At 33.4% G+C, this 26,092-nt stretch overlaps 3 protein-coding genes across 6 annotated transcripts; all 3 read left to right on the forward strand.

Moving 5' to 3' along the window:
• Nucleotides 1–1,195: 1,195 nt before the first annotated feature.
• On the forward strand, nt 1,196–8,241 carry LOC133672384 (uncharacterized). 4 transcript variants are annotated; one of them, XR_009834838.1, is made up of 3 exons: nt 1,196–1,783; nt 7,865–7,933; nt 8,027–8,241. XR_009834838.1 is itself a non-coding variant. In XM_062092782.1 (3 exons), the coding sequence occupies exon 1, from the start codon at nt 1,280–1,282 to the stop codon at nt 1,781–1,783; it is 504 nt and encodes a 167-aa protein (XP_061948766.1). In that variant the 5' UTR covers nt 1,196–1,279; the 3' UTR covers nt 7,887–7,933; nt 8,027–8,241. The 4 variants fall into 4 exon arrangements, 3 of the variants coding, with proteins under 3 accessions (XP_061948766.1, XP_061948767.1, XP_061948768.1); XM_062092782.1 differs by having other exon boundaries at nt 7,887–7,933; XM_062092783.1 differs by lacking the exon at nt 7,865–7,933.
• Nucleotides 8,242–11,256: 3,015 nt separating this feature from the next.
• Nucleotides 11,257–14,860, forward strand: LOC133672309 (uncharacterized). The gene is made up of 6 exons (XM_062092693.1): nt 11,257–11,616; nt 12,182–12,423; nt 13,196–13,399; nt 13,573–13,663; nt 13,855–14,125; nt 14,208–14,860. The coding sequence occupies exons 1-6, from the start codon at nt 11,381–11,383 to the stop codon at nt 14,538–14,540; spliced, it is 1,377 nt and encodes a 458-aa protein (XP_061948677.1). The 5' UTR covers nt 11,257–11,380; the 3' UTR covers nt 14,541–14,860.
• A 1,987-nt stretch (nt 14,861–16,847) lies between these two features.
• LOC133672562 (uncharacterized) lies at nt 16,848–24,022 on the forward strand. Its single transcript, XM_062093008.1, has 4 exons — nt 16,848–16,878; nt 17,720–17,970; nt 18,056–18,090; nt 23,784–24,022. Exons 1-4 carry the CDS (start codon nt 16,848–16,850, stop codon nt 23,860–23,862), a joined length of 396 nt encoding a protein of 131 aa, XP_061948992.1. The 3' UTR covers nt 23,863–24,022.
• Nucleotides 24,023–26,092: the final 2,070 nt, after the last annotated feature.

Here is a 26,092-nt window from a genome sequence, read left to right on the forward strand (position 1 = left end):
TAGCTTTAAGTATCCCTCATGCTTCAGTTTACGAGAATAATTATTTTTTTTCATAAAAAAAAGAACATAATATGTACAAATCTCAGTAGTTCTAATTAATATTCAGTCTTAATAGAGTACTAACAATGAATACTTAGCAATAATACTTCGATGCGATAAAAATCACATAGTTATAACAACTTTATAATTTTTTTGTAAAATATTTTTATCCCAAAAATTTTATCCTTACTGTAGATTTATTACTTAAATATTAAATTTATTAATAAAATATCAAATAAATATTAAATATAAATAAAACTTTTATTAAAAATACATATGTTTGAATAAACAAAATCAAAGTCACGTTTGCCCACGGAATACACACTAACAAAAATGGCATATGAAATTCGCAAGAGATAATAGAGGAAACGAGTGGGTGTCGTGCAGAATCAATGTCTGCTCATTTAAAAAAAGATTGAACCATGCCATTTTAAAATACTCCAAGCAACTTGGCATCGAATCCTGCAGCCCAGAGGTCTTTGATTGCTTGAATTTTATTTTTGTTCTAAGCAAACCAAAGAAAGTTTAACCACTTAGAGTTTGTTTAGCATTATAGTTGCGGGTACTTTTTAAATAATTTTTCGTGTTAAAATACATGCTAATGATGTTTATTTATTTTTTAAAAATTATTTTTGATATCAGTACATCAAAACGATCTAAAACGTATAAACCATATTCAATTTTAGCAAAAAAAACAAAATTTCAAATTTTTTGGGAACGCGGATTGAACCGCGTTCCCAGAAGTTGTCTTAATCAATGTTTGGAATTATGTTTTAAATAAAATAGAATAAATTTTATATTTTTTTATATTTTAAATTGTCTTAATATACTGATATCAAAAATAATTTTTTAAAAATAAAATAATTATTTTAATATATTTTCAAATAAAAACCACCTATTACCACATTTCATCTCTTACTATTTTCTATAAAATAGTTTTTTTATTTTTTAAAAATTATTTTAATATTAACATTAATTAACAGAGATGCAGAGAGAAAGGGATGGAAGATGTGATTAATCCAACATTAAAATTACAATTTAGAACTAAATAAAAATAATTTTAAAAGTAGAACATTGATATATTTTTATTACCTAAAAAGAAAAGGAAAAAGAAGAAAACTCTTTGGCAATATATAATTGCAAAGTCCCACCACCACATAAATAAAATCATTTCTTCGTATTTATCAACCTCACAAATCAAGTCTTCTAGCTAGGATCAAGTCTGTTAGCCGTAAAATCCATGGCTTCCACGTTCTCACCACTGCCGCTCAGAACTCTCTCTCTCCACCGTATGCGCAATGCACACCCCACCATCTGCGAGGCGCACATCAGTCCTAAACCTGCGCCGATTTCCTTCCCCGGCCGAAGACATCTTCTCTTCATGCTAGCGTCAGCACCAGCACTGGCCTTAAGAGAACCATCTTCACTGGCGCAGGACATTCCTTTGTTTGGGCTGAGGAAGAAGCTGAAGAGGGCGGAGGAGGAAGCTGAGGAGCTGGTGAAGGAAGGGTTTGAGACGGCGGAGAAGGGGTTGGAGACAGCGGGGAAAGGGATCGTGACGGTTGAGAGAGGGATTGAGACAGCAGAGAAAGAGATTGTGATGGCAGAGAAGGAGATTGAGGAAGCGGTGAGCTTTGGTGGGCTAGCGCAGGCTGGTGCGGTGGCTGGAGCGGAGGTTGTTGGCGTCTTGGTTGCTACTGCCATTGTTAATGGGATTTTGGGGCCTGAGGGTTCTAAATCATAAGTAAGAGGATTAGCCAATTAATTATAGTTGATTGTGTTTATTTTGATAATTTATGGCAATCCCATTCCATATTTCCTTGCTCTCAACGAGTTATATTAATCAATCATTAACAAGTTGAAGCTATTTATTGCAAAATGAAATGTGCATTAAAATAGAGGAGAAAAGTGATTAGTGTTTGAAGAAATATCAAGTGATATTATCCAATTACAATTCGTAATTGAGACCGAATATAAAGTTGTTGCTAATGTTGCTGTCGAGTTGAAATGGATGTGTCGTCTTTTTACTTATCTAGACATTCTGGTTTCTTCTTCTCCTATGTTATTGTGTGATAAATTAAGCGCTACATATTTGACAACTAATCTAGTTTTTCATGTGCGAATGAAACATGTTGAAATTGACTATCAATTTGTTCATAACATGGTTTCTTGGAAGGAACTACAAGTTCAATTTATATTTTGTGATCAACTTATCAATATTCTTACTGAAGAGAAATAATATTCTTCTTATTATTTCAATCAACAAAAAGATTACAATATATACTGATAGTTCTGCATCAGGATCCTGCACTATTGCCTATAATCAAGCCTAATTATTTACAAACAAGGAAACAAATAATTAACGATTCAATTACAAGTTTGTTACCTATTCAGTGCTGATTTGGTTTGTTGCCTAATCAGTGCTTGATTTCCTTAACACTCCCCCTCAAGTTGGAGTGTATATTAATTATACCCAACTTGCTAAGTAAATTCTCAAACTGTGTGGAGCTTAATGGCTTAGTAAATAAGTCTGCTGGTTGCTGTGTAGTTCGAATGTAGGATGTCTGAATCATTCCTGCTTGAATCTTCTCACGTATCAAGTGACAATCTATTTCGATGTGCTTTGTTCGCTCATGAAAGACTGGATTTGATGCGATGTGTATTGCTGCTTGATTATCACAGAATAGAGTCACTGGCTGTGTGTGATTTATCTTCAAGTCCTTTAAAATATTTTTCAGCCATGTAATTTCGCAGCATGTAGCAGCCATAGAGCGGTATTCTGCCTCTGCACTTAAACGCGATACCGTCGTCTGTTTCTTGGTCCTCCAAGAAATAGGTGCTCCTCCAAGTAAAATGCAATAACCGGTAACTGATCTCCTTGTGTCCTTACAACGAGCCCAATCAGCATCACAAAATGCTTGTAACTGAAGGTTACCCGTGGATGGTAACATGATGCCTTGTCCAGGTGTTTGCTTGATATATTTGAGGACTTGATGAGCTGCTGCTAGATGGGGTTGCCGAGGTTTGTCCATGAACTGACTTAAGATGTGCACAACATAAGTCAAGTCGGGTCTAGTTATAGTCAGATATATCAACTTTCCAACCAACCTTCTATATGCTGATCCATCCTCCAAGAGCTTCCCATCAGATTGTGTTAATGATACATTTTGATCCAAAGGAAATCGGGATGGCTTGGCACCCAAAAATCCTGTATCATTCAAAATATCGAGGGCGTATTTTCTCTGTGACAAGCTGATCCCATTCCGTGATCTTGCAACTTCTATGCCAAGGAAGTACTTAAGTTGTCCCAAGTCTTTCAGCTTGAATTGTCTGGACAAGAAAAGCTTGGTGTTCTCTATATCCTGCAAATTATTTCCAGCCAATATCACATCATCCACATATATCAGTAATGCTAGAAAGTTACCCTGATAGCTGCGGACGAACAAAGAATAATCAGATAAAGACTGGTGGAATCCTGCAGCCTTGAGTGCATTAGACAGCTTGGTAAACCACTGTCTGGAGGCTTGTTTCAAGCCATATAGGGATTTATGGAGTTTACAAACTCGTGTCTCCCCCTTTCGTCCGAAGCCAGGAGGCAGTGACATGTAAACATCCTCATCCAAGTCGCCATTCAAGAATGCATTGTTGACATCTAATTGGTGGAGATGCCAACCATGCAAAGCTGCCACACTGAGTAAGACACGGACAGTGACCATTTTTGCGACAGGGGCGAAGGTTTCCTGGTAATCAACTCCTTCAATTTGGCTGTATCCCTTAGCCACCAGCCGGGCCTTATACCGTTCAACTGTCCCATCAGCTTTCAACTTGATCTTGTAGACCCATTTACAGCCGATTGGCCGTTTATGAGAAGGCAAGGGAACCAGGCTCCAAGTTCCAGTAGCTTGTAAAGCAGCGATTTCAAGATGCATGGCCTCACGCCACTGTAGATGCTGAACAACCTGGGAAAAACTGGTAGGTTCTTTGAGAAGGGTGAGTTGAGTGGTATAAGCTTTATGATTGGGAGAAAGATGAGTATAAGATAAGTAGGAACAGAGAGGATAAGCAGTACCTGAAGTGTGAACCAAGTTTGTGGAGGATGACGGTTCAGTCCTTGAAGGGAGGGTCATGCCGAGGTGAAAGTCCTGCAGATAAGAAGGAGTGGTAATCGAGCGATGGCCACGACGAAGAGGTTGAGTGGGAATAGGGGAAGAGTCGGGTTGAGTGATCTGTGAGGAATCAAGTATGTGTGGGGTAGGGGTGGCTGGAGAGGGAAGATCATTGAGTGTTTGATGGGTAATAGGAGGAGGGGGTGCAAAGTCTATGTCAAAAGGTAAAAATGAATTGGGAGTGGGAGAAGTACCAACACTTGGTGTGAGGGAAGGAAACATATCTTCAAAGAAAACGACATCCCTTGATACTATGACCCGTTTTGTAGCTAGATCAAAGACTCGATATCCCTTTTTCCCATAAGGATACCCAAGAAAAATACATTTAGATGCTCGAGGATCAAATTTGGAGCGACTCTGTGCATGAGTGGAAACAAAACATAAGCAACCAAATACTCGTAAGTGTGAATAATTGGGAATTATGTTAAATAATTTTTCATATGGTGTCTTTCCATGGAGAATGGGGGTTGGTGTGCGATTGATGAGGTAAGCGGAAGCAAGAATAGCATCACCCCAAAATTGATGAGAAAGACCGGCCTGAATAAGTAAAGCACGTGCCATATTTAACAAATGTCTATGTTTACGTTCGGCAACACCATTTTGTTGTGGAGTATTAATGCAACTAGTTTGGTGAATGATACCTTTATTAGCGTAAAAGCTTTCGAGTTTGAATTCAAGACCATTGTCACTACGAATAATTTTGACCTTGAAATCAAATTGATTTTCAACCATGTTGATGAAGTTGACTAGAAGATCCTTAGTGTCTGATTTGTGTTTCATAAGATAAATCCATGTGCATCTAGTGTGATCATCAACGATAGTGAGAAAATATTTTGCACCTGAAATAGAAGCAACTTTATAACCACCCCAAATGTCAACATGGATTAAATCAAATGGAGATGTACTGGTAATGGAACTTGAAGAAAATGGAAGTCTTGTTTGTTTTGCTAACGGACAAATTAAACATTTGTCGTGAGAACAAGAATTAACTTTGGGAAATAACTGGGATACTTTGGCTGAGGGATGTCCAAGACGTTGATGCCAAAGGTTCGGATGAAGAGTTTGGGCATGGTTGCATGTTCCTTTCTTGGCTTGGTCGAGAAAATATAGACCCTCCCTTTCAATTCCCGTCCCAATCATCTTCCCTGAACGTAGGTCCTGAATCACACAAAACTGGTTTAGAAAGATGGTTATACAAGAGGAATCAGATGCAAGCTTGCTAATTGAAATTAAGTTCAATCGGAAATATGGGACACACAAAACATTGTCAAGAATTAAATCAGAGGATAGATTAACTCTGCCAATATGAGTTACTTGTGTTATTGACCCATTCGGTAATTCAACAGTGCGGCCATTGACAGGTCTTGAGTATGTGAACAGGTTTTGATCAGAAATCATATGATCTGTGCATCCACTGTCCAAAATCCATGTACTTCTGTTGCCATTAGAAATGAGTGAAAAGGCCTTACCCGAGAGTTCATCATGAGTTGGGCAGTTACTAACATGATTGGCAGAAGTTGTTTTATTCTTTAGCATGCTGAGTATCTGTTTGCATTCTTCAGTTGTGAAGGGAAAACCCATCTCCTTTCTTTCATTCTTGTGTGATGCCACTTGGTTGCCTTTGGAAATTGTCGCATTAAACTCAGCTTCAGTCACTGCTTTCTTTTTGCGACAATATTCTGCTGTATGTCCCTTCCAGCGACAAAAGGTGCATCTGAGATGTGCACGGCAATCCTTGGCAGTGTGGTTTGTTCTGTTACACTTGAAGCATCTCAGTTCAGCTTCAATCTCATTGTTTGAATTCCTTACAGCGAAGACAGCAGCCTCAGGCTGAGCATGGCTTTTCCTGGTTGTCACCTCTGATTGTTTCTCATGGCGAATGACTAGTGAATATGCTTTGTTTACTGTGGGTAGTGGATCTTGTAACAGAGTGTTGCTGCGAACACCTACATATGAATCATTAAGACCCATGAGGAATTTCATGGTTTTCTGTGTCTCCATATATGCAGCTACTTCTTTGATTGCCCCACAAGTGCATGTTGGAAAAGTGCAAAGTGCATCACGTTCATCCCATAGGCCCTTTAGCTTTGTGAAGTAAGACCCTACAGACATGTTTCCCTGCACACAATCATGAATTTCATTCTCAACATTAAATAGTTGAACCACATTTACATGCGAGAATCGTTCCTGTAAGTCAAGCCACATATGTCTGGCATCTTTGCAGTTGATGACGCTTGTGGCAATTTCTTTGGACATGGATCCTAATAGCCAAGTTTTCACCAGATTATTGCATCGGTTCCATTGTTGATGTTCATCAAATTTCTTGTCATCAGGCTCCTTCATTGAGCCATCTATGAACCCAATCTTATTTTTAACTGTTAGAGCCATAGTCATGGATTGGCTCCATGTACTATAGTTGTCTTCAACCAGGGATTGTGGCACAAGAACAGCGCCAGGTTGGTCTGAATGGTGAAGATAAAATTGATGATTGGGATGATCCCATCTTACGCCTGCTGCTGTGCTTCCTTGGTCTGCCATAGGAGTCGGCTGAAGGCTTTGTGTTTTATTTTGATACCTAGACTATTGCTCTGATACCATGAAGAGAAATAATATTCTTCTTATTATTTCAATCAACAAAAAGATTACAATATATACTGATAGTTCTGCATCAGGATCCTGCACTATTGCCTATAATCAAGCCTAATTATTTACAAACAAGGAAACAAATAATTAACGATTCAATTACAAGTTTGTTACCTATTCAGTGCTGATTTGGTTTGTTGCCTAATCAGTGCTTGATTTCCTTAACACTTACTAAATCATTGTCGCATTCTTGCTTCTTCTGTGTTGGATTCAAAATGAATTTGGTTTCTTCCCCTTATTCAACTTACAGGGGCATAGTAAGGACAATCAACTAAATAGTAGGTCAAGCCATATATATATATATATAACAAAAAAACTAAAAAACATGTAGGTAAAATATTGTTACCTCTTAACCCATTTGTACAGTGGATTTCAATAGTGTTTTGGGTTAGGTTTTCGATGGTTTTTGGATGTTTCTGTGATTTTTTTCACGCCCTTTCATTTTTCTATTCTTATATTTGCTTTGATTTACTTATTGTTGTTGAGTTTCTCATATTGTCCTTCTTTCTTATCCCTTGGTTTAACAGGTAGGTTGTTGTTGTGGGTATTTTAAACAATTGTTATAATTATGTATTAAATATATTAAAGGAGAAGATATGCAAAATTATGACAATTGATTTGAATGCTAACCTTCTTTGTTGTCCTTTTGAGAGTTGAAGGCTTGGTAGAGAGAGATGAGAAAAGGCATGTGATGGTTAATAAGATAAGAGTGAAGATGATGCCTCATTATAAAAAGGAAAGGCACGTAGAAGTCTTTTTTCCTTTTAGACTCATTGTTCTTTGTGTTTATTAATTGAAGAAAGAGAGTAGTGATTAATAATTTTGAAAAAATAAGGGATTCAAATCACTTGCTATTGGAGGATCCTATAAAAATGACTTCAATTATAAAGCCATCAAAATCCATAAGCATCTTACTACTACTACTACTACTACTACTATTATTAGTTGAATGAATCATGACATGATCTGTAGTTTTATTATTGCTTTCGATTGAATTTTTTTATGATTTTTTATAGAGTTTCTTTCCAACCATGACAGAGATGGTAAGCACGCTATGTCCAAAATCAAAATCATGATCCGTTCAGGTTATTTCTGGTGGCCTCAAGGCTAAAATGTTTGGTAATGGATTAGGGTTTATTTTGGATTAAAATGGTTTTATTTTACATGAGATGACCCAGGGTATCACTTGAAGACTTTGGAGAACTTCAAGGCTTCCTTCAAAACCACACTACTAAGAAGCTTTGTGTTGTACGTTTCTTTTTATTTATAAATTATTTATGATTATGATTAATAAATTTTGAAATAATTTGTGTCCTTAAGATAATGCTTGAACACAGTGGGAGCCGAATTACAAGTTGTTAATAAAAGTAGCAACCCCATTTCATTTCTAGCATATGATTTTGTTATTCTAACACCAGATCAACAACATGAAATTTCTTCTAAACTTCTCCCCATCAATTTTGATGGACTGTATATCTAAGGTTTGTTCTATATTGGTTTTCACCTTTTCTCCGAACATATTGTTGGTGTAATGATTGTTCTCTCCTTCTATGTGATGGAACAATTATTGGTTAGGGTAGGTGTATATAATGAGAGTTACTATAAATAACCAGATTAATCTTAGTGTTTTATGATGCTTTAGCATATTTGATTCTGTTGAAATCTAGGTAGCCATTAGGACAAACAAAAGTTGGAACTTTGAATAAAAGATACATGTTTTTCTACTGTTTAATAGTCTGAATTGTGACATTTTCTTTGTCATATGTTTATCATACATAAAATTAAGTGTATTGGGTTTCTTTTCTAGATCAAAGGAATTGTGAATTTATTGTTGTATGTGATTTTTTTTAATACAATTTTTAGAACTATTAATCTAGTCTTTATAGGCAGTGAAGTTGAGAGACACCATTTTTGTCATTGCTTTTCTTATTTTTTAGGCTGCTTCTCTATTCAGGTTTGCTTCAGTCTCTTTCTTTTCAATTGATTTGTCTGAAAAAAAAAACTAAATACAATTGTCAGGTCGAAAGGTTGCTAAACAAGTAGAAACCAACTCTTTGTCAAGAAAAAAGAAGAAGGAGGATCTTTAGCTAGTAGTAATTGTTATACTGTTGAAAAAAGAAAGATGCATTGAAGAAGAAAAAAATTGTTTATAGTCTCAGTCTTTGCTTGAACCTAGGCCTAGCCACTTCACCTAATTTAATCATTGTTAATGGCTTATCGCCTAGGCCTTTTGAAAAGAAAGAAAAGCCTAGATTCATGCGCCTAGCATGTTGATTTTTTTTTTTTTAAGATTGTTCGCCCTTATTTTTTTTTAAATGACAAACAAGGTCATTTACTAGCTCAGATTTTGACCACCATTATAATAGTTGGAAAATTAGAGTTATGAGTTTTTTACTCAAAAACACTCGTAGAACATCAAGTAATCAACCTATCAACCTAATAAACCCATAAAACATTCCAAACCATAAAATCAAACCAAATAAAATATATCATCCTCTACTTAAATCTAATTTTTTATGTTATATTAAGACTTAAAACAACTATTATGAGACTTCCCTTATCTAGTGGGACCTATTAACACCAGTTTTAACTATTTTGGTAATCAGAATAAATGTCTATGTTGAGCTTTCTCTCTCTATGACATAATCCAACTCTCTCTCTCTCTCTATTTCATCTCATAAAAATGGACTGGAAAATGATAAAAATAAAGTTTGGTATTAAAATTAAATTTATAGAAATAGGGGATTGATCACCTATTAAGTTAAAAAGATGAGGGATTAAACTAAAGTTTCTAGATGAAATTAGAATTCACCACCTATTTTTGCTTGTGTTTTTCACTTTAATCCTCTGTTTTTAATTTCACCATCTCTTAAAAAAAGGAATTGATTGACTATTAATTTGGGTCTAAAAAAGTTCAATTACACATTACAAAAGATTGATGACCAAATCAGATTTTTTTAAAAAAATCAATATTTCAATTCACAATGATTTATGAGAAAGTGAATAGTAAATAAATGCACAATAAAACTACTACCCCTTTTAGTTTCTTTTAATAAGTTCCAAGCAAGCTATCAATATATTCAAGCTAATTAAGAAGTCTTGTTAGCCAAACAAACAAAATTAGAAAAAAATAAGGTGAGAAGGACTATCTTCTCTAGAAACCAGAAGAATGAAAGCTCTCTCTTTTGGTAAAAGAAGAGTTTGTTTGAAAACACGGTGCAAACCGCATTTTCTTATTTTTTTTTAATTTTTTTTGTTAAAAATTATTTTTTATGTTTTCAGATTGTTTTGATGTGCTAATCTCAAAAATAATTTTTTTAAAAGATAAAAAACAACATTTTAATGTATTTCTAAGCGAGAAGCACTTTGAACCGCAACCGCTACCACAATCCCAAACAAGAAGAATGAAAATGATAATTGCTTTTTGTGTACAAGATCTCGACACTTTATGCTTTATTTTATCTTTTATATATTAAGATGGTGTTTGAGAGCATAGTAATGACTGTTTTTCACTCGAAAAATGCATCAAAAAGTGTTATTTTTTTAAAAAAAATTATATTGAGTATCAGCACATCAAAACGATAAAAAAAAATTAAAAAATATTAATTTTTTTAAAAAATTAATTTTATAAAAATTACGATTTCAAACGCGTTCCTAAATAAGGTCTAAGTTGATCAAAAAACTAGAAAAAAATCAAGAAAAGGATACTAATTCAACTAGAAAAGCTCATTTAAGGATGAATTTCGTATAATTTTTGCAAATTGATTTACGTTTTCTTTTTAATTTTCCACTTAAAAAATCAAAAATATATTTGGTTGGAAATAAAACTTTGATTTAAATAAAAAATCTATTATAAAATTGAATTAAAAAATAAAGAATTTTAACTTTTAACTTATTAAATCTAACTTATACTCCTTGTTGTTTTTTTTAAAAAAAGTTATTATAAGTCATTTTTAGTCAAATACACTTATAAATTCTAACTTATAACTCATATATTATAATTTTAAAATTATAATTAAAAATAAAAAGTGTTTAGTCAAACAAATATTTAATTCACTCGACATATAAATTAATATTCTTAAAACTTGAAAAACAAAAATACTACATGAAAATGAAATAATTTAAATTTAAAAAAACATTTATTTTAACAGTCTAAATTCAAATTCAAATAAATAATTGTTTGTTTTTTATTTTAAAAGTATTTTTGAAAAAAATTAATTTTTTTATTTCAAGTTAATATTTTTTTATATTTTCTGATATTTTAATGCATAAATTTTAAAAATAATTTTTTAAAAAAATATATTTTTAATATATTTTTAAATAATATATACTTTAAAAATAACCACAATTACAATCAAACAACCAAAAAAAAAAACGATCCTGCTTGCTCTTTATTAACAGCCCGATTTCCCACGGACGACACCTCACTCGTCAAAATCATCTTTTCCGCCACAACAAGCCATTTTTAAAAGCACGCTAAACCTCCTCCTACTTCCTCTCCCTCTCCATTTTTCTCTACTACAACAAAAATCATGGCTCCGGAATCCTCAATAACCGCCGCCTCAGAAACCCAAGCCTCAGTCGAAGTCACTACTGCCTCTCATGACGTAACTGCCGACTCCACCTGCAATGACAACAATGGAGAAACTTCAAACCCAGAGAAGTCTCTGGATTTCGCTGTTGAGTTATTAGAGAAAGGATCTACGGCGCTTAAAGAAAATGACTTCAGTGAAGCGGTAGAATGCTTTAGCCGTGCCCTTGAAATCAGGTTAGGGTTTTCATTTCATTGTCTAATTTTGGTTTTGATTAGTCGAACATTGCACTTAACTAGTCAAATCTCTGTTCTATCGATGGTTTTTAGTAGTTTTGGTTTAAGGGGTTTTTTACGGTGGAGCTTTACTTATTAAAAATGTGGTTAATTTGGGGAGAAATTTGCAGATAGAATGTGTAAATTTTATTTGTCAAGTTTCAGAATTTTCTACTTTAATCGAAAGAATTTGATGTTTATGAAATGGGTATTTCTCAAAAGTCGTTTAGGTAATTGGGGTTTTAGGGTTTATATAATTAAGACCTTCACGTTTAAGAAGAGCAAAGTGAAGGGCGACGTTATTTTGGGAATCTTAGTGGTAAAATGTGCTGGAGTTTAAATAATAACAAATTTTTGGGGGTCATAACTAAGAACTTGAACTTCTGAAGTGTTTAACTTGTGCTGAATGAATTTGATATTTGTGCAATTGGGAGTGAGATTTTGCTCCAATAAATCTATGCAGATTTTGATGGAGCTTTAGTTTACCTAATGTTTTTCTTATTTTTCTAAATTTTGATTTTGTTAGGGTTTTGCATCATGGTGAGCTTGCACTTGAATGTGTGAATTCATACTATCATTATGGACGTGCACTGTTGTATAAAGCGCAAGAGGAGGCTGATCCGTTGGGTATGGTGCCTAAGAAGGATAGTGAATCTAAACAAAATGATGATAAAGATGCAGCTTGTAAGAATGTTTTAAATGGAGAATCTTCGACTACTTCTGCTTCTAGTAATGTTGGAGAAGATGGGGGTTTTAATCATCCAGAAGGTGCAGCTGATAATTATCAGTATTTTGTTGCTCATAATGTTAGTTCATAAGTTGTCATAGTAGTTAACAGGTTGCTTTTTTGTTAATGTTTGTTGGTATTTATCAACATTCAATTTCTTTGCTTTCAATTTGTGACGTGTAGGTGCAATCTCCATCAGTAATGGGTGTAAATATGTGAAAATGAAGAAACTGTACCCTGAACGTTAGAAATTCAAACATATGTTGATATTTTTTGTGCCTGTTTTCTAAAAGGGTCTATCTTTGTGGTTTGGAGTTGTTAGTTTAAAAGAATCATCTACTTATGGTGTCATTTGATATTTATGCCTCCTTTGATGCTTTAAGGAGTGCAACATATGTTTTGCATATTTTTGTCACCACACAAGCATGGGGTCCATGTTTGCAAGGTACTTGATGTTCTGACAATAAAACAGTCTGCATGAATTTGCGTTAAATTTGTTATGCTTGAGCAAAATGACTGTCAATGATTTTTTTATCCTTTAACATTCTTGCCTCCTCTATGCACACATACATTCATCCATTAAAGAATTATTGGGAGCATGGATGAAGGAAATGGTATTTGAGATGGTTTTCATGGTAAATGATCTAATGATTTTGTATGCACTAAGATTGTTGAACTTCCACCAAGGCAGGAAGGTGCCTGGGATTGGGCGTAAGCTGCCATCTCTAGTTTTATAGGGCTAGTAGTAGCATCAGTCTTGTGGTTAAAATGTGTCTGATTATTTCTTTTTGTTATGTCTGTATTCTGTTACAGCTTCTGATGGGAAAGATGAAGAAGAAGATCATGAGGGAAGTGATGATGATGACGACCTTGCTGATGCAGATGAAGAGGAATCTGACCTTGATTTGGCATGGAAAATGCTAGATGTTGCGAGGGCAATTGCAGAAAAACACCCTGGTGACACAATGGATAAAGTTGACATACTATCAGCACTGGCAGAAGTTGCGCTGGAAAGAGGTCTGTTTATGCATTTATTTGAGTTTAAATTTGCAACGGTGAGGATGTTTTTGGTTTTATTTTAAAAAAAATATATATAAATAAATGGATGCATTACTAATATTTATGTTTTGTTTCTTTTTGCCTCTTGCTTGGCTTAAATGTGTGTTGTATTTTTTATTTGCTTCATGCAGAGGATATTGAAACATCTCTCAGTGACTACCAGAAGTCACTATCCATTTTAGAAAGGCTTGTTGAACCAGACAGTAGACATTTAGCTGAACTGTATCCTTTTCAAGGTTTACATACTCCCTTGTCTTGGGATGGTAAGGATTACATATCGCCAGTTTATTTATTCTCCGGGTCCAGTTAAATTTACTGATAGTCACATGTGCTTTGTCTGGGCCAACCACTTTTGCGTTTTAGGGATTCCATCTTCTTATTCACTTTGTCACAGCTTTAACTGTGCAATTTAGAAATTTTCGGATATGTTTGTGTCTGGAGATTGGCTCTAAGCCCCAGGAAGCAATCCCATATTGCCAGAAGGCTATATCAGTTTGCAAGGCACGGTTGCAGCGACTCATCAATGAACTAAAGAGTTCTGGAGAATCAGCCACAACACCAGCTATTTCTGAATCAGACGAGGGTGTCCAGCAGTTGTCTAACACGCAGGCTGATAAATCTGTGACTGATAAAGAAGCAGAGATTGAAACGCTTACTGGCCTGTCTGGGGAGCTGGAAAAGAAGGTAAGTGCTGCTAGTCTCTGTGCAAGTGTTAGAATTTCATGTAAACCATCCTAAGTTAAACTGTGCATCTTTGTATTTTCAGCTTGAAGATCTACAACAGCTGGTCCTGAACCCAAAGTCCATTCTCTCAGAAATCCTGGGAATGGTAGCTGCTAAGGGAAAGGGAGGCGAGAAGAGTGTTTTTCCAAATGCCATGAGCTCTTCTCAGATGGGTACTGCTACTAGCAGTGGAGGTTTTGACTCGCCAACCATTTCTACTGCTCACACAAATGGGGCTTCTGGAGTCACAGATCTTGGTGTCGTCGGAAGAGGAGTTAAGCGAGTTTTGACCAGTACAGGTTCGACTGGATCAAGCCCAGTGAAGAAACCTACTCCTGATCCCTCGTCAGACAAAGGGGATGGAAAAACCTTTTAGCGGTTCTGAATTTAAATGGTCAGTGATTTGATGATCATAGTGCAAGCTGCTAAAGATTCTAGCACGACCAAATATAACCATTCAAATATCGATGTCATGGGTCCTTGAGGGCTGCTGGATTGGTCCTACTTGGTGACTGCTGTATAGAGCAGTGTTAATGCGCTATCTGCCATGTAGGTGGCAGTAACTTTCCTATATTATTTCTGTGATATGACTTTGGAGAGCAGTACTCTTTTAGCATCTTGTAAAAGCTTTGCCTATATTTCAGTTATACTAACACACTTCATTAATTTTGGGAAGAAATGGACCGTTTTAATCCATATTTGATACCATTACCATCCATATTTGATATCCATTTTGGGAGAGGATATCTGCTCTTAAAACTTTACTTTCGAGGCCATGGTTGCTGTCAGCAATGGATGATTGCTGGAAACCTATTGCTCCGGACTCCATAATCCTCCGTTGTGAGGAATGGAAATTATAGCAGCTCTAGTTGCGATAATTTTTGAAGTCATTTAGGGATATGGTTTGAGCCTGCAAGATTCTCTTCGTGGGTTGAACATGGTGTCTGGTCAGATGAAACAGAGCTATGTGGTTGTCATTGGGAAACCACTTTGTTGGATTAGTGGATTATGTTATTAAGTTATACTCTAAAAGGCGTGGGGAAACTACTGCAGCTTCCGCACGCCTTTTATTTATTAATATATTATATTATTATAATATTATATTATATTATAAAAATATTTTTATTTTGTTTTTTTATTTTGTTTTTTTATTTGATTTAATTTGTTAATGTTAATTTTTTTTAATTAGTTATCAGATTTTCATGATACAATTTCTGAGTTTGATGGGTTAACCTGATTTGACGAGTTATCCTGGATTTTTTTTCTTTTTAATTAATTTTTTTCGTTTAGTTTAGTTTGTTAATGTTAAATTTTTTTCTATTTAATTATCAGATTTTCATAACATGTATCCTGAGCTTGATGAGTTAACTTGGTTTGATGGGTTAATCCAGTTAATTCTGGGTAAACCCGTCAATTTTTTTTAAAAAAACTTTCATGACGCGAATCCCAAGTTTTACGGGTTAACTTGATTTGAAGGGTTAACTTAATTAATTCAGATTTTTTTTTCTTCATTAGTTTTTTTTTCCTGTTGGTTTTTTTCTTTGTTTTTTTCTTTTTAATTAATCTATTTAATTATCACACTTTTATGACACGACCTTATAGCCAAACTCACATCCAATATTCTTGGGTCCGGTGTTGCAGCCAGGCTTACTTAAACTTGAATCATGCAAGTTTAATGTTATTATAAATATTATAAATATTACTTTTAAATCAATCGTTGCAGCCAAACCCAAGACTCTTAGGTATAGCTTTGCAGAAAAACCTAACACTTTTAAATTTTAGTTTTTTTATATATTTTTTATGCAAAAAAAAACTCGCGACATCGCGCGGGTCATGTAACTACTACTAGAATGATGCCTAGTGGGGGTTTCGCACTAATGTAAAAATAAATAGTCAAGTGATAATAATTAAAATCAATTTGAATTAACTTAATTAATCATAAAGTTTAAGGCTCACTAATCTAAAATCAAATGAATCAATTTCAAATAAAGATATATCAAAGATAGAAAAAAGTTGAGTAAAATTAGGAACCCACCATCATATGATATTTGGATGAAAAAAAATTAAATTAAAAAAAACAGAAAAAAAATAAAGTTAAATCAATAAAAAAAACATGAAAAAAACTGAGTCAGCCCAAATTAACTCGACTAAACCACACCTGAATAACCCAAGTAATAATGTGATGCTAGGAACCTGGTTATTAAACCCGACCTGGTAGTTAGACTGGTCCGAGTTTAATAAAAGACCGGCCGGGGCAACAACCTGGCAAAACCTGGTCAACCCATGACCCGGGCGACCTGGACGAACCCAAACGAGACCCGGTGTTTTTTTTTTTAATGTAAGATTTGAAACCCATTAGTATATATACTCTATGTTCCCAAGAAAAAAAGTTATGTTTTTTCAACGTGGGATAAATTTTTTTTTTGTTTAAATACTTTAACTTAAAAGCTTAACATAATATTTTTTTAATGTGGGATAAAAAACTTTTTAAAATATTTTTTTAAACTTCATTATTTACCATATATATAGCCTATATTTACATTGATTTTTTTTAAAAAAGTTTCATATAAAATATTAAAATTTTAAATATTTTTTTAATTTTTCCAGATTAATTCGGGTTGACTCATAAAACCCGAGACTCAGCTTTTTAATCAGGTTAATTTTCAAACCGGTTTTCATAACTATGCCGGGAATGAAGATGAGGACCATCGCTGGTAATAACTCCTGATTGTGATATATTTATTTTCTAACCTTTCTATATAATTTTAGAAACACAATTTTTTTTTAAAAAAAATTCCTTTGTGTTTTTCATAAATCATTACTGAAAATGCATATATATTCAATGTCCTCATAGCTTTAACCGGCATATACTCTTGTATTTTTCAAGATGTAGAGCATTAATGATGCTTTCCCAGCATTATTCTAGGGTAAAGGTTTATTCTCCTCACACTTTACAGGTGTACGTGAAAATATTAAAAATTATTTTTTAAAATATATTTTTAATATTAACATATTAAAACGATTAAAAATAATAAAAATAATAAAATAATAATAAAAAAAAAAACTCCCAAACACCTAGTACGTATGCTTGCTACCGTGGCGGGGGATCATCAAAAGCAAGATAAGTGGGAAAGAAAGGAATTAAATTCTCTAATTTCTAGTTTGCTTATTTTATATGATATTTAGAATTATTGTAATTGAATTCAACTCCAAATATCAAATCAATTCTTTAGTTTAGAATTTTTTTAAAGTATTGATTTGAATTTTATTTGAAATTAAAATAACCAAACATAAATTAAATGAAAAACCCTCTACAATAATTCCCTTTGAATTAACATTAAAAATAATATTTTAAAAACACCCTTAAGAACACTATTAATTTCTCAAGAGTTTTGGAAATTTCGTCCTCAGGAAGCATTCGCATGAGCAATGGTAAAATAACTAAATCGTAATTATTGTCTTCTAGCCTGCACATTTTGTGTTTCTAGAAGGTATCTTATGCCATCACAGTGGCAACTTTGTTTACCTTACAGTATAAGAGAAATTAGGAAGCAGCATCGATAACATACAAGTTCTTGCGTCCTAAACAACTAAAACGTCCATGGAGGACTGCAACATGGCAACGCGCAAGCAAATTAGCAGTGATTATTCCTGCGGTGGGTGGGGCAACGACCTCCCCGCGGGCGAAGATAAGGGAAAGCACTGCAAGAGCAAGTCGTCGCCGGGGTGTGTCATCCTTACCGAGGAGACAGCTGCCGAGCAACAACCACATAGAGCTTTACCAGGTTCAGCTACCAAGGCTGCAGGTATATCTGCAACTTTTGCAGTGAATTATACTAGAAACCTATTCAAATGGTTAATTTCTTCTAAATATCTTTGTTGTTTTTTTAGATGGAAGGCATCAGCGCAGATGGTGTTGTGTTTAGGTACGTATTTTAATGACATTGCATTGTTTATCATACTTTATATGTTAGATTATGCGTGCAATTAGTGACTCATCCAAGATTTTTATCCCCCAATTTTTTGATCATTTTTTATACAAATCAATTTATTCTATGCCTTTTCTTTTCCTGTTATCTTGGGGATATAAAATCTGCCAAGTAAAAGGTCTCCTGATGTTGCTTTCCTGTTGCAGCCACTCGGAACTCCTAAGGATGCATGCTGGGGAGAGAGCACTACGTTACAATAAAGAGTCATGTTGTGTTTGTGCATGAAGAATGGATACCGTTGCTTGCTCCTACCATTTTCGTCCAAGCTCTGCTATATATCTTCTGATTATGGTCAATGTTGCATCGGGCAACCTGGGTTTTCTCTTATTTTCTTTTCTGAATGTATGGAGTAATTAATAAAGAATCAAACTTAACTACTCTCCAGGGTTTAATTTGTAAGGTTTTTGGATGATCTTGTCATGGGTTTTGTGCTGTGCAATCTTTTTTTTTAAAAAAAACAAAGCATTAATGGGTGTGAGACAGAGAACTTGAAATTTAAGTGGCCATGCGAGGTTCTAGGGAAGATGAAGGTGCCCTCGCCTCGAGGTGGTGGGAGGAGGTAGCGCTTGTGATATTCTCATTTCTCGAAGTAAATAAAGATCAAGGATGTTAAAATTGTGATTTTAACATGGTATAAAAATTAAAAAACAAACTCGAATTATAAAATTATAAAATTTTTTAAAATATATTAACAAAAAAATAATTCAATTCAATTAAACAGTCCATTTATACTGTGAGTGTGGAAAGAAATAATCAAAGTCTATCATAAGAAGTAGTTAAAATTAAGGGCAAATCCAAACCTAGTCATCCTCAATACAATTAATTAGTCATGGCCTTCATTTATTTTGAATCTTCTCCTGCTGGTTCTGGTCGCATATGCATGGTTTAGATAAAAGAAATATCGTGACTTCCACCTTTAAAAAATAATTAGAGGATTATCCTCCCCTCTTTGATGAACAACAATTTCTTGTTTCCTTAGATAACTGGAATTGCATGCGTCATGGTGTTACATGTAAATATCATTAAAATTGCATATTAAGAAATTTGATATGTGCTATAGTAAGCATGTAACTTAACTATACAGTTTAATACAAAGGAAAAAAAGGGGTAAAAGACATGGAATTTATTTATTTATTTATAGTCATTTATGATTATTATTTCTAACGCTTTGAAAAACTAAAGAATTCAGACCTTTCCTTTTTGTAAACTAAAACTTTAGACCTTTTCCTTTCATAAGGCGCATATATATATATATATATATATATATATATATATATATATATATATATATATATATGTGATAGCAGCAGTCCAACGATTGATAATGGAAAAGTTTACAAGAACACGTACGTGAGACTAAGTTTGGACTCCACACTCCACAGTATAAATGGACAGAAAAACATTCAAAATCATTTCATCAATTCCATTTAATTCATTCCATCAATTCAATTCAAGGAATAGAAAAACATTATAAATATACAGATTACATGACCGGCAAAATCAACATACAATTACAGGGCAAAATCAAAAGCTGTAATTACAGGGGAATATACAATTACAGGGCAAAATCAACTTTTGGAGTTTTATATTTTGAAGGTAAAATCAACATACGATGAAGAGAAGCCGTTAATGATAAAGACTGAATGGCTGCCGGTGAAGAGGAGCGATGTCCTTGAGCGCAAGAGGACTAGAAAACACAAAGAACACGAACAATTGTGTGTCCATAACGAAGCAGCTTGTTATTAAAAATAAATTTTTTAAAAAATAATAATATTTTGTTGAATTTTCGAGCAATTTTTTCTTAAAAAAACAATATTTATCACTGTTACAAATACCTGTCGGTCCGGCAAGTGAGGTCTAACTGTTTGTTTTCTTTCTTTGCATAGCCACTATTTCTCCCATTACCATAACCATCACCGTCCCTGTCGCTTTAAGCCTAAAGTTTTTTAATTATTTGATCATTATCACACTACTCACTAATCACATCCTCTTCTTCTTCTTCTTTTTTCTTTCATTCAATTTCAATGTCTTCCTTGTGGATAGTGGAAACCCTCCTTCCATCCTTTTCTTCCCTTTCCTGGACTGTATAATTCCCTGTTTATGATTGAAATCACATCCTCTTCTCTCTCTTTTTTTCCATTCAATTTCAATATAAGCTCCGATTCATGCCTTGCATCTCAGTCGGGCAGACATTGTTATGGTGTTGTAGCCTGCTAATTGGTGAACCATCTAAGAGGGGCTTGTCTTGTGTCTTCTATACTTTTCGTCCACTTTCAACTCTTTTGATTAGGATATTATTAGCCTCAAAAAAGAGAAAAATAAAGGACCCAAATGATTATCAAATCCAATTATTCTATCATCTTTCTCTTGATTTGCTGTGAACAACTTTGGTAGGATAATCATTTTTTATTTAACTTGGTTTTATCTACGAAAACAATTATAAATCAAAATCAGTTCTAATTGATCGATTTCGATTAAGTTATTTTATATTACAAACTGAAACTCAACCAAATGATTTCGATTTGATTTAGTTATTTTATATTAAAAACAAAAATCTATTTTGTTTTTTTAGTTTTTTTTTGGACTTTCTGATGGATTGGTTTCGGTTTAGTTAAGGTTTTCAGTTTTAGACTTATAAAATCAAAACTGAATCCAAACTAAATATTTTTTTTAAATATTCTAATTAGTTTAATCTGTTTTTTTTTCATGGTTTGGTTTTTTTTTGTTTTGGTTTAATCGATTTTTTATTCACCCCTATCCATAGATATCTTCTAAGAATTGTTTATATCTTCATATCGGTTTCTTTTTAAAATATTTTTTATTTTAAATATATTAAAATAATATTTTTTATTTTAATATTAACACACCAAGATAAGATAATCTGAATACACAAAAAAATTGAAACAAAGAAAAAAATAAAACAAAAGTATTTTTGAAATATAAAAACAAACAAACTGATAATGTGAAATATATATATAAAAAATAATTATAAAAAATAAGAATTAAATTTAATGAGATAAAATGCTTAGGGACAGGCGAGAAAAAAAGGAGGGAAAGTTAATCGTTGTGAATTGTCATGAATATCACCACGACCACCACCTCATCAATTGCGTCATCACCATACATTTTAGACGATATAGAGGTTGAATGTTTTTTGCCACCGTATGACACCACATGCCCCCAACTACTTGCCGGAACATTCATTGCACGTGCTAATTGTTTTTTTATTAATATTTTGTATTTGTTAAAAGAATGGATTGCCTCTTATTCAAGTTGATTATAACTGAAAAACCATTATAAAAATACAAATATACCTCCTTTATAATTTTAAATTTTTTACCTTTAAGAGCAATATAATTATTTTATTGTGTCAAATAAAATAAAAAACCAAAAAACCTTTGAACGGCATCTTTAAAATAGTTGCCTTCAAGAATACTGCAGCAATTTAACTACAATACCCTTGTGTGTCAATTTAACTTTTTTTAATTTAAGCAATAAATAAATTATTTTATCATTAAAAAAAATATAAAAAAAATTGATTCTACTCTATGAAAATACAATTTTGCACCATAAGTCTGACATCTGTAACTGGTTGTGACGATGAAGGACAAAAACAGTAAAAAACTAATCTTTTTAGTTTTGTTTATTAATGATCTTCTTTTCTTTTTTAATTATGGAACAGCAGCAACCTTAGATGGAAGTGTGATTCCATCATCACGTTGCAGTTGGGAATTGTGGCTGAAAGGAGCTGATAATGTGAAGTCAAATTAGAGGCTGCGCCACCACAAGTAATAAGTGATGCTAGGAATGAAGATGAGGACCATCGCTGGTAATAACTCATGATTATGATATTTTTTTTATTTTTTTTCTAACATTTCTTTATAATTTTAGAAACACAAATTCCTTTGTGATTTTCATAAATCATTACTGAAAATGCATATATATTCAATGTCCTCATAGCTTTAACCGGCATATGCTCTTGTATTTTTCAAGATGTAGAGCATTAATGATGCTTTCCCAGCATTTATTCTAGGTTAAAGTTAATTTTATTCCGGGTAGTTGAGATAACAATAGTAATTTTTAAAAAAGTATTTTTTTATTTAAAAATGTATTAAAATATTATTATTTTTTTATTTTTAAAATTTTATTTTTAATATTAATACATCAAAATCATAAAAAAACAAAAAATCAACTTTTTTAAAAAACATGATTTAACAATACGTATACTTGCTTTCGTGGCTGGCATCATCAAAAGCAAGATAAGAGGGAAAGAAAGGAATTAAATTCTCTAATTTCTAGTTTGCTTATTTAATATGCTATTTAGAATTACTGGAATTGAATTCAATTCCAAATATCAAATCAGTTTTAAAGTTCAGAATCTTTTTTTAAGAGTATTGATTTAAATTGCTAAAACATAACCAAACATTAAAAAGAAGATTTCTAAAACACCCTTAAGAACACTATTAATTATTCAAGAGTAATGGAAATTTCGTCCTCAGGAAGCATTCGCATGAGCAATTAATGGTAAAATAACTAAATCGTAATTATTGTCTTCTAGCCTGAACGTTTTGTGTTTCTAGAAGGTATCTTATGCCATCACAGTGGACACTTCGTTTACCTTACAGTATAAGAGAAAGGAAGCAGCATCGATAACATACAAGTTCTTGCGTCCACAACAACTAAAACCATGTGCTACAAAGTAACGTGCAAGCAATGCAATAAATATTCCTGGGGTGGGTGTGGCAACCACCTCACCGCCGTCTATGCGGGCATAGAGAAGGGAAAGCACTGCACGTGCAAGCCATGGCCGGGGGTTGTCATCCTTACGGAGGAGACAGCTGCCGAGCAACAACCATATAGAGCTTTATCGGCTAATTCAGCTACGAAGGCGGCTGCAGGTATATCTGCAACTTTTGCAGTGAATTATACTAGAAGCCTATTCAAATGGTTAATTTCTTGTAAATATCTTGATTGTAATTATTTTTTAGATGCAAGGCCTCATCGCAGATGGTGGCGTGTCTAGGTCAGTATTTTAATGACATTAATTGCGTTGCTTATCATACTAGATATGTTGGATTATGCGTGCAATTAGTGACTCATCCAAGATTTTAATCCCCCATTTTTTTAATGGTGGCACGCATGAATTCTGTATTATCTACAAATTTTATTGTCAGCAATAGCTTTGCAGCTAATGGGATTTCATGATCTTTGTATCAGATTCAAGGTATCAAGTAGATAATGTTAAGAGCTATACATATGGTTAGGTCTCATATAATTTTCTCATTTATATTTAAGTATTCTTGCATCATGTTATACGTATCTAAAATTGCATGCATCGTCTCCATGTATTGATTACTGTGATTGATTTTTTTTTTTTTATATAATCAGTTCATTATTGTAGTAGTTGAAACTGAGATCATCATCAATGGTGGTTACCGAACATGGAATCTTGGCTTTATATTCAATTATTAACGGGACATGATGTGATATAAAAAAAGAAGGAAAAGGATTTAATCTTTTGATTATTTTTTATACACATCAATTTATTTCATGCCTTTTCTTTTCCTGTTATCTTGGGGATATAAAATCTGCCAAGTAAAAGGTCTCCTGATGTAGCTTTCCTGTTGCAGTCACTCGGAACTCCTAAGGATGAATGCTGGGGAGAGAGCACTACGTTACAATAAAGAGTCATGTTGTGTTTGTGCATGAATAATGGATACCGTTGCTTGCTCCTACGTTCCATTTTCGTCCAAGCTCTGCTATATATATATCTTCTGATTATGGTCAATGTCGCATCGGGCAACCTGGGTTTTCTCTTATTTTCTTTTCTGAATGTATGCAGTAATTAATAAAGAATCAAACTTAACTACTCTCTAGGGTTTAATTTGTAAGGTTTTTGGATGATCTTGTCATGGGTTTTGTGCTGTGCAATCTTTTTTTAAATAAAAAAACAAAACCAGTTGCCTTTTGAGAGGCAACAGCAAAGCATTAATGGGTGTGAGACAGAGAACTTGAAATTTAAGTGGCCATGCGAGGTTCTAGGGAAGATGAAGGTGCCCTCGCCTCGAGTTGGTGGGAGGAGGTAGCGCTTGTGATATTCTCATTTCTCGAAGTAAACAACAATGTGACCCACCTACCTTATATAGCCCAAGAGCATAATAGCCTGACCTAGGCAAATATTTGGCTTGGATCTTGCTGTCCTTGAGCGCCACAGGACTAGAAAACACCAAGAACACGGACAATTGTGTGTCCATAACGAAGCAGCTTGCTACCATTCTGTTGTGTATTTTGTCTAATGATTAGTCATCAAAGCATGTGAATGTAAGAAACAAAGGGCTCCATAAGTCCACTTTTACAAAGCAATTATCCATTTTACCCCTTCCCTTTCAAAATCCATTCAATCAAAATCCATTCAGCTGCAATTATTTTCTCCAGTGTGTGTTTGCGAACACGGTACAATAATTTTTTAAGAAATTTTTAATTTTTTTTGCTTGAAGTTAATTTTAATATTTTTTATAATTATTTAATATGCTGGTATTAAAAATAAATATTTTAATATATATATATATTATTTTAATTAATTTCTAAAAAAAATATTTTAAAAAACAATATATATAACTGTTCCAAACACCCCTGTTCAAATGAGGTCTGCCTGTTTATTTTATTTCTTTCCATGGCCACTATTTCTGCCATCATTGTCCTTCTATGTCTAAAGTTTTTTAATTATTTGATCATTACCACACTACTCACTAATCACATCCTCTTTTTTTTTTTTTTTTTCCTTCCTTTCTTTCAATTTCAATGTCTTCCATCTTTTCCCTCCCTTTCCTGGACTGCATTCTTCCCTGTTTATGATTGAAATCACATCCTCTTTTTTTTTTTCATTCAATTTCAATATATAATTTATCTATTTTTAAAAAAATAAAAAATACTTTAAAACATAACTACAAAGTTAATTAAACTGAGACTCAAGCTCTTAATGTCAACCTAAACCCTAAACCCACTTCTAGTTCATAAAGAATAAAATTCAACTACTAAATGTGGTCATCTGTGAAACTTGATCAGAGTTTCAACCAAATGCCAACACGTGTCCTTCTTAAGTTCATAAAGCTTTATTTTAAATCCAAAATATTAAGAACTTAATGATGTTTAATGAGACCAAAAATTAGTAACCACGTGGACCTCGTTGTTGTGGTCAAAGCCACAAATGTGAAATGTGACTCTTAGACAGTTCAAATTTAGCTACTGCAACCAGCAGAAACATTTTTGCTTCTTACTGCCATATCAGTCATTATTATAAAACCTAGCTAATTCAAAGCTGCATACTTACTTAAATTGAATCTTGTCGGAATTTTTGGCCGAACCAGTTTAATATAAAACCCAATTTGAATTAACTATTAGCTTGACTGGTCAATAAATTGACCAACCAAGCCGAGTAGAATGAATTCAGGTATGTTTAAAAAGTGTTTCAATCGGAGTTTTTTAAAAATTTGATTTTTATTTTGTTTTTTTCTTTTTCAAATTAATTATTTTAGTGTTTTTAAATTGGTTTAACATACTAATATATTTTAAAATAAAAAATACTTTAAAAACAATAGTTATCACTGCCCTAAACACCCCGGAACATCGCAAATATTAGGTGTTGATTGATGAGGACATTTATGGTATAACGATTCTCAGTCAAGTCATCAATATGGTCATAAATGAAGGTATGGTGAGACGGCAGATATGATGCCCTAATTGAAAGTGAGCGCCATGTTTTCAGACCTGGATTTCAAGAAGTGGAGAACCATTACTATCAACAAGCTAAGAAATTCAAGAAAATCAGCCAAAATTGAAATTGTGGAGTTGTTTGCCTCTCTTTTCATGTGGGTCATCGTCTCCATGTGACCATTTATTCCTGCATAAAATCACAGGATGAATCTTAAGTATGGACCCC

This window comes from Populus nigra, chromosome 14 (assembly GCF_951802175.1).
Source record: "Populus nigra chromosome 14, ddPopNigr1.1, whole genome shotgun sequence".
In the NCBI taxonomy this organism is placed as follows: domain Eukaryota; kingdom Viridiplantae; phylum Streptophyta; class Magnoliopsida; order Malpighiales; family Salicaceae; genus Populus; species Populus nigra.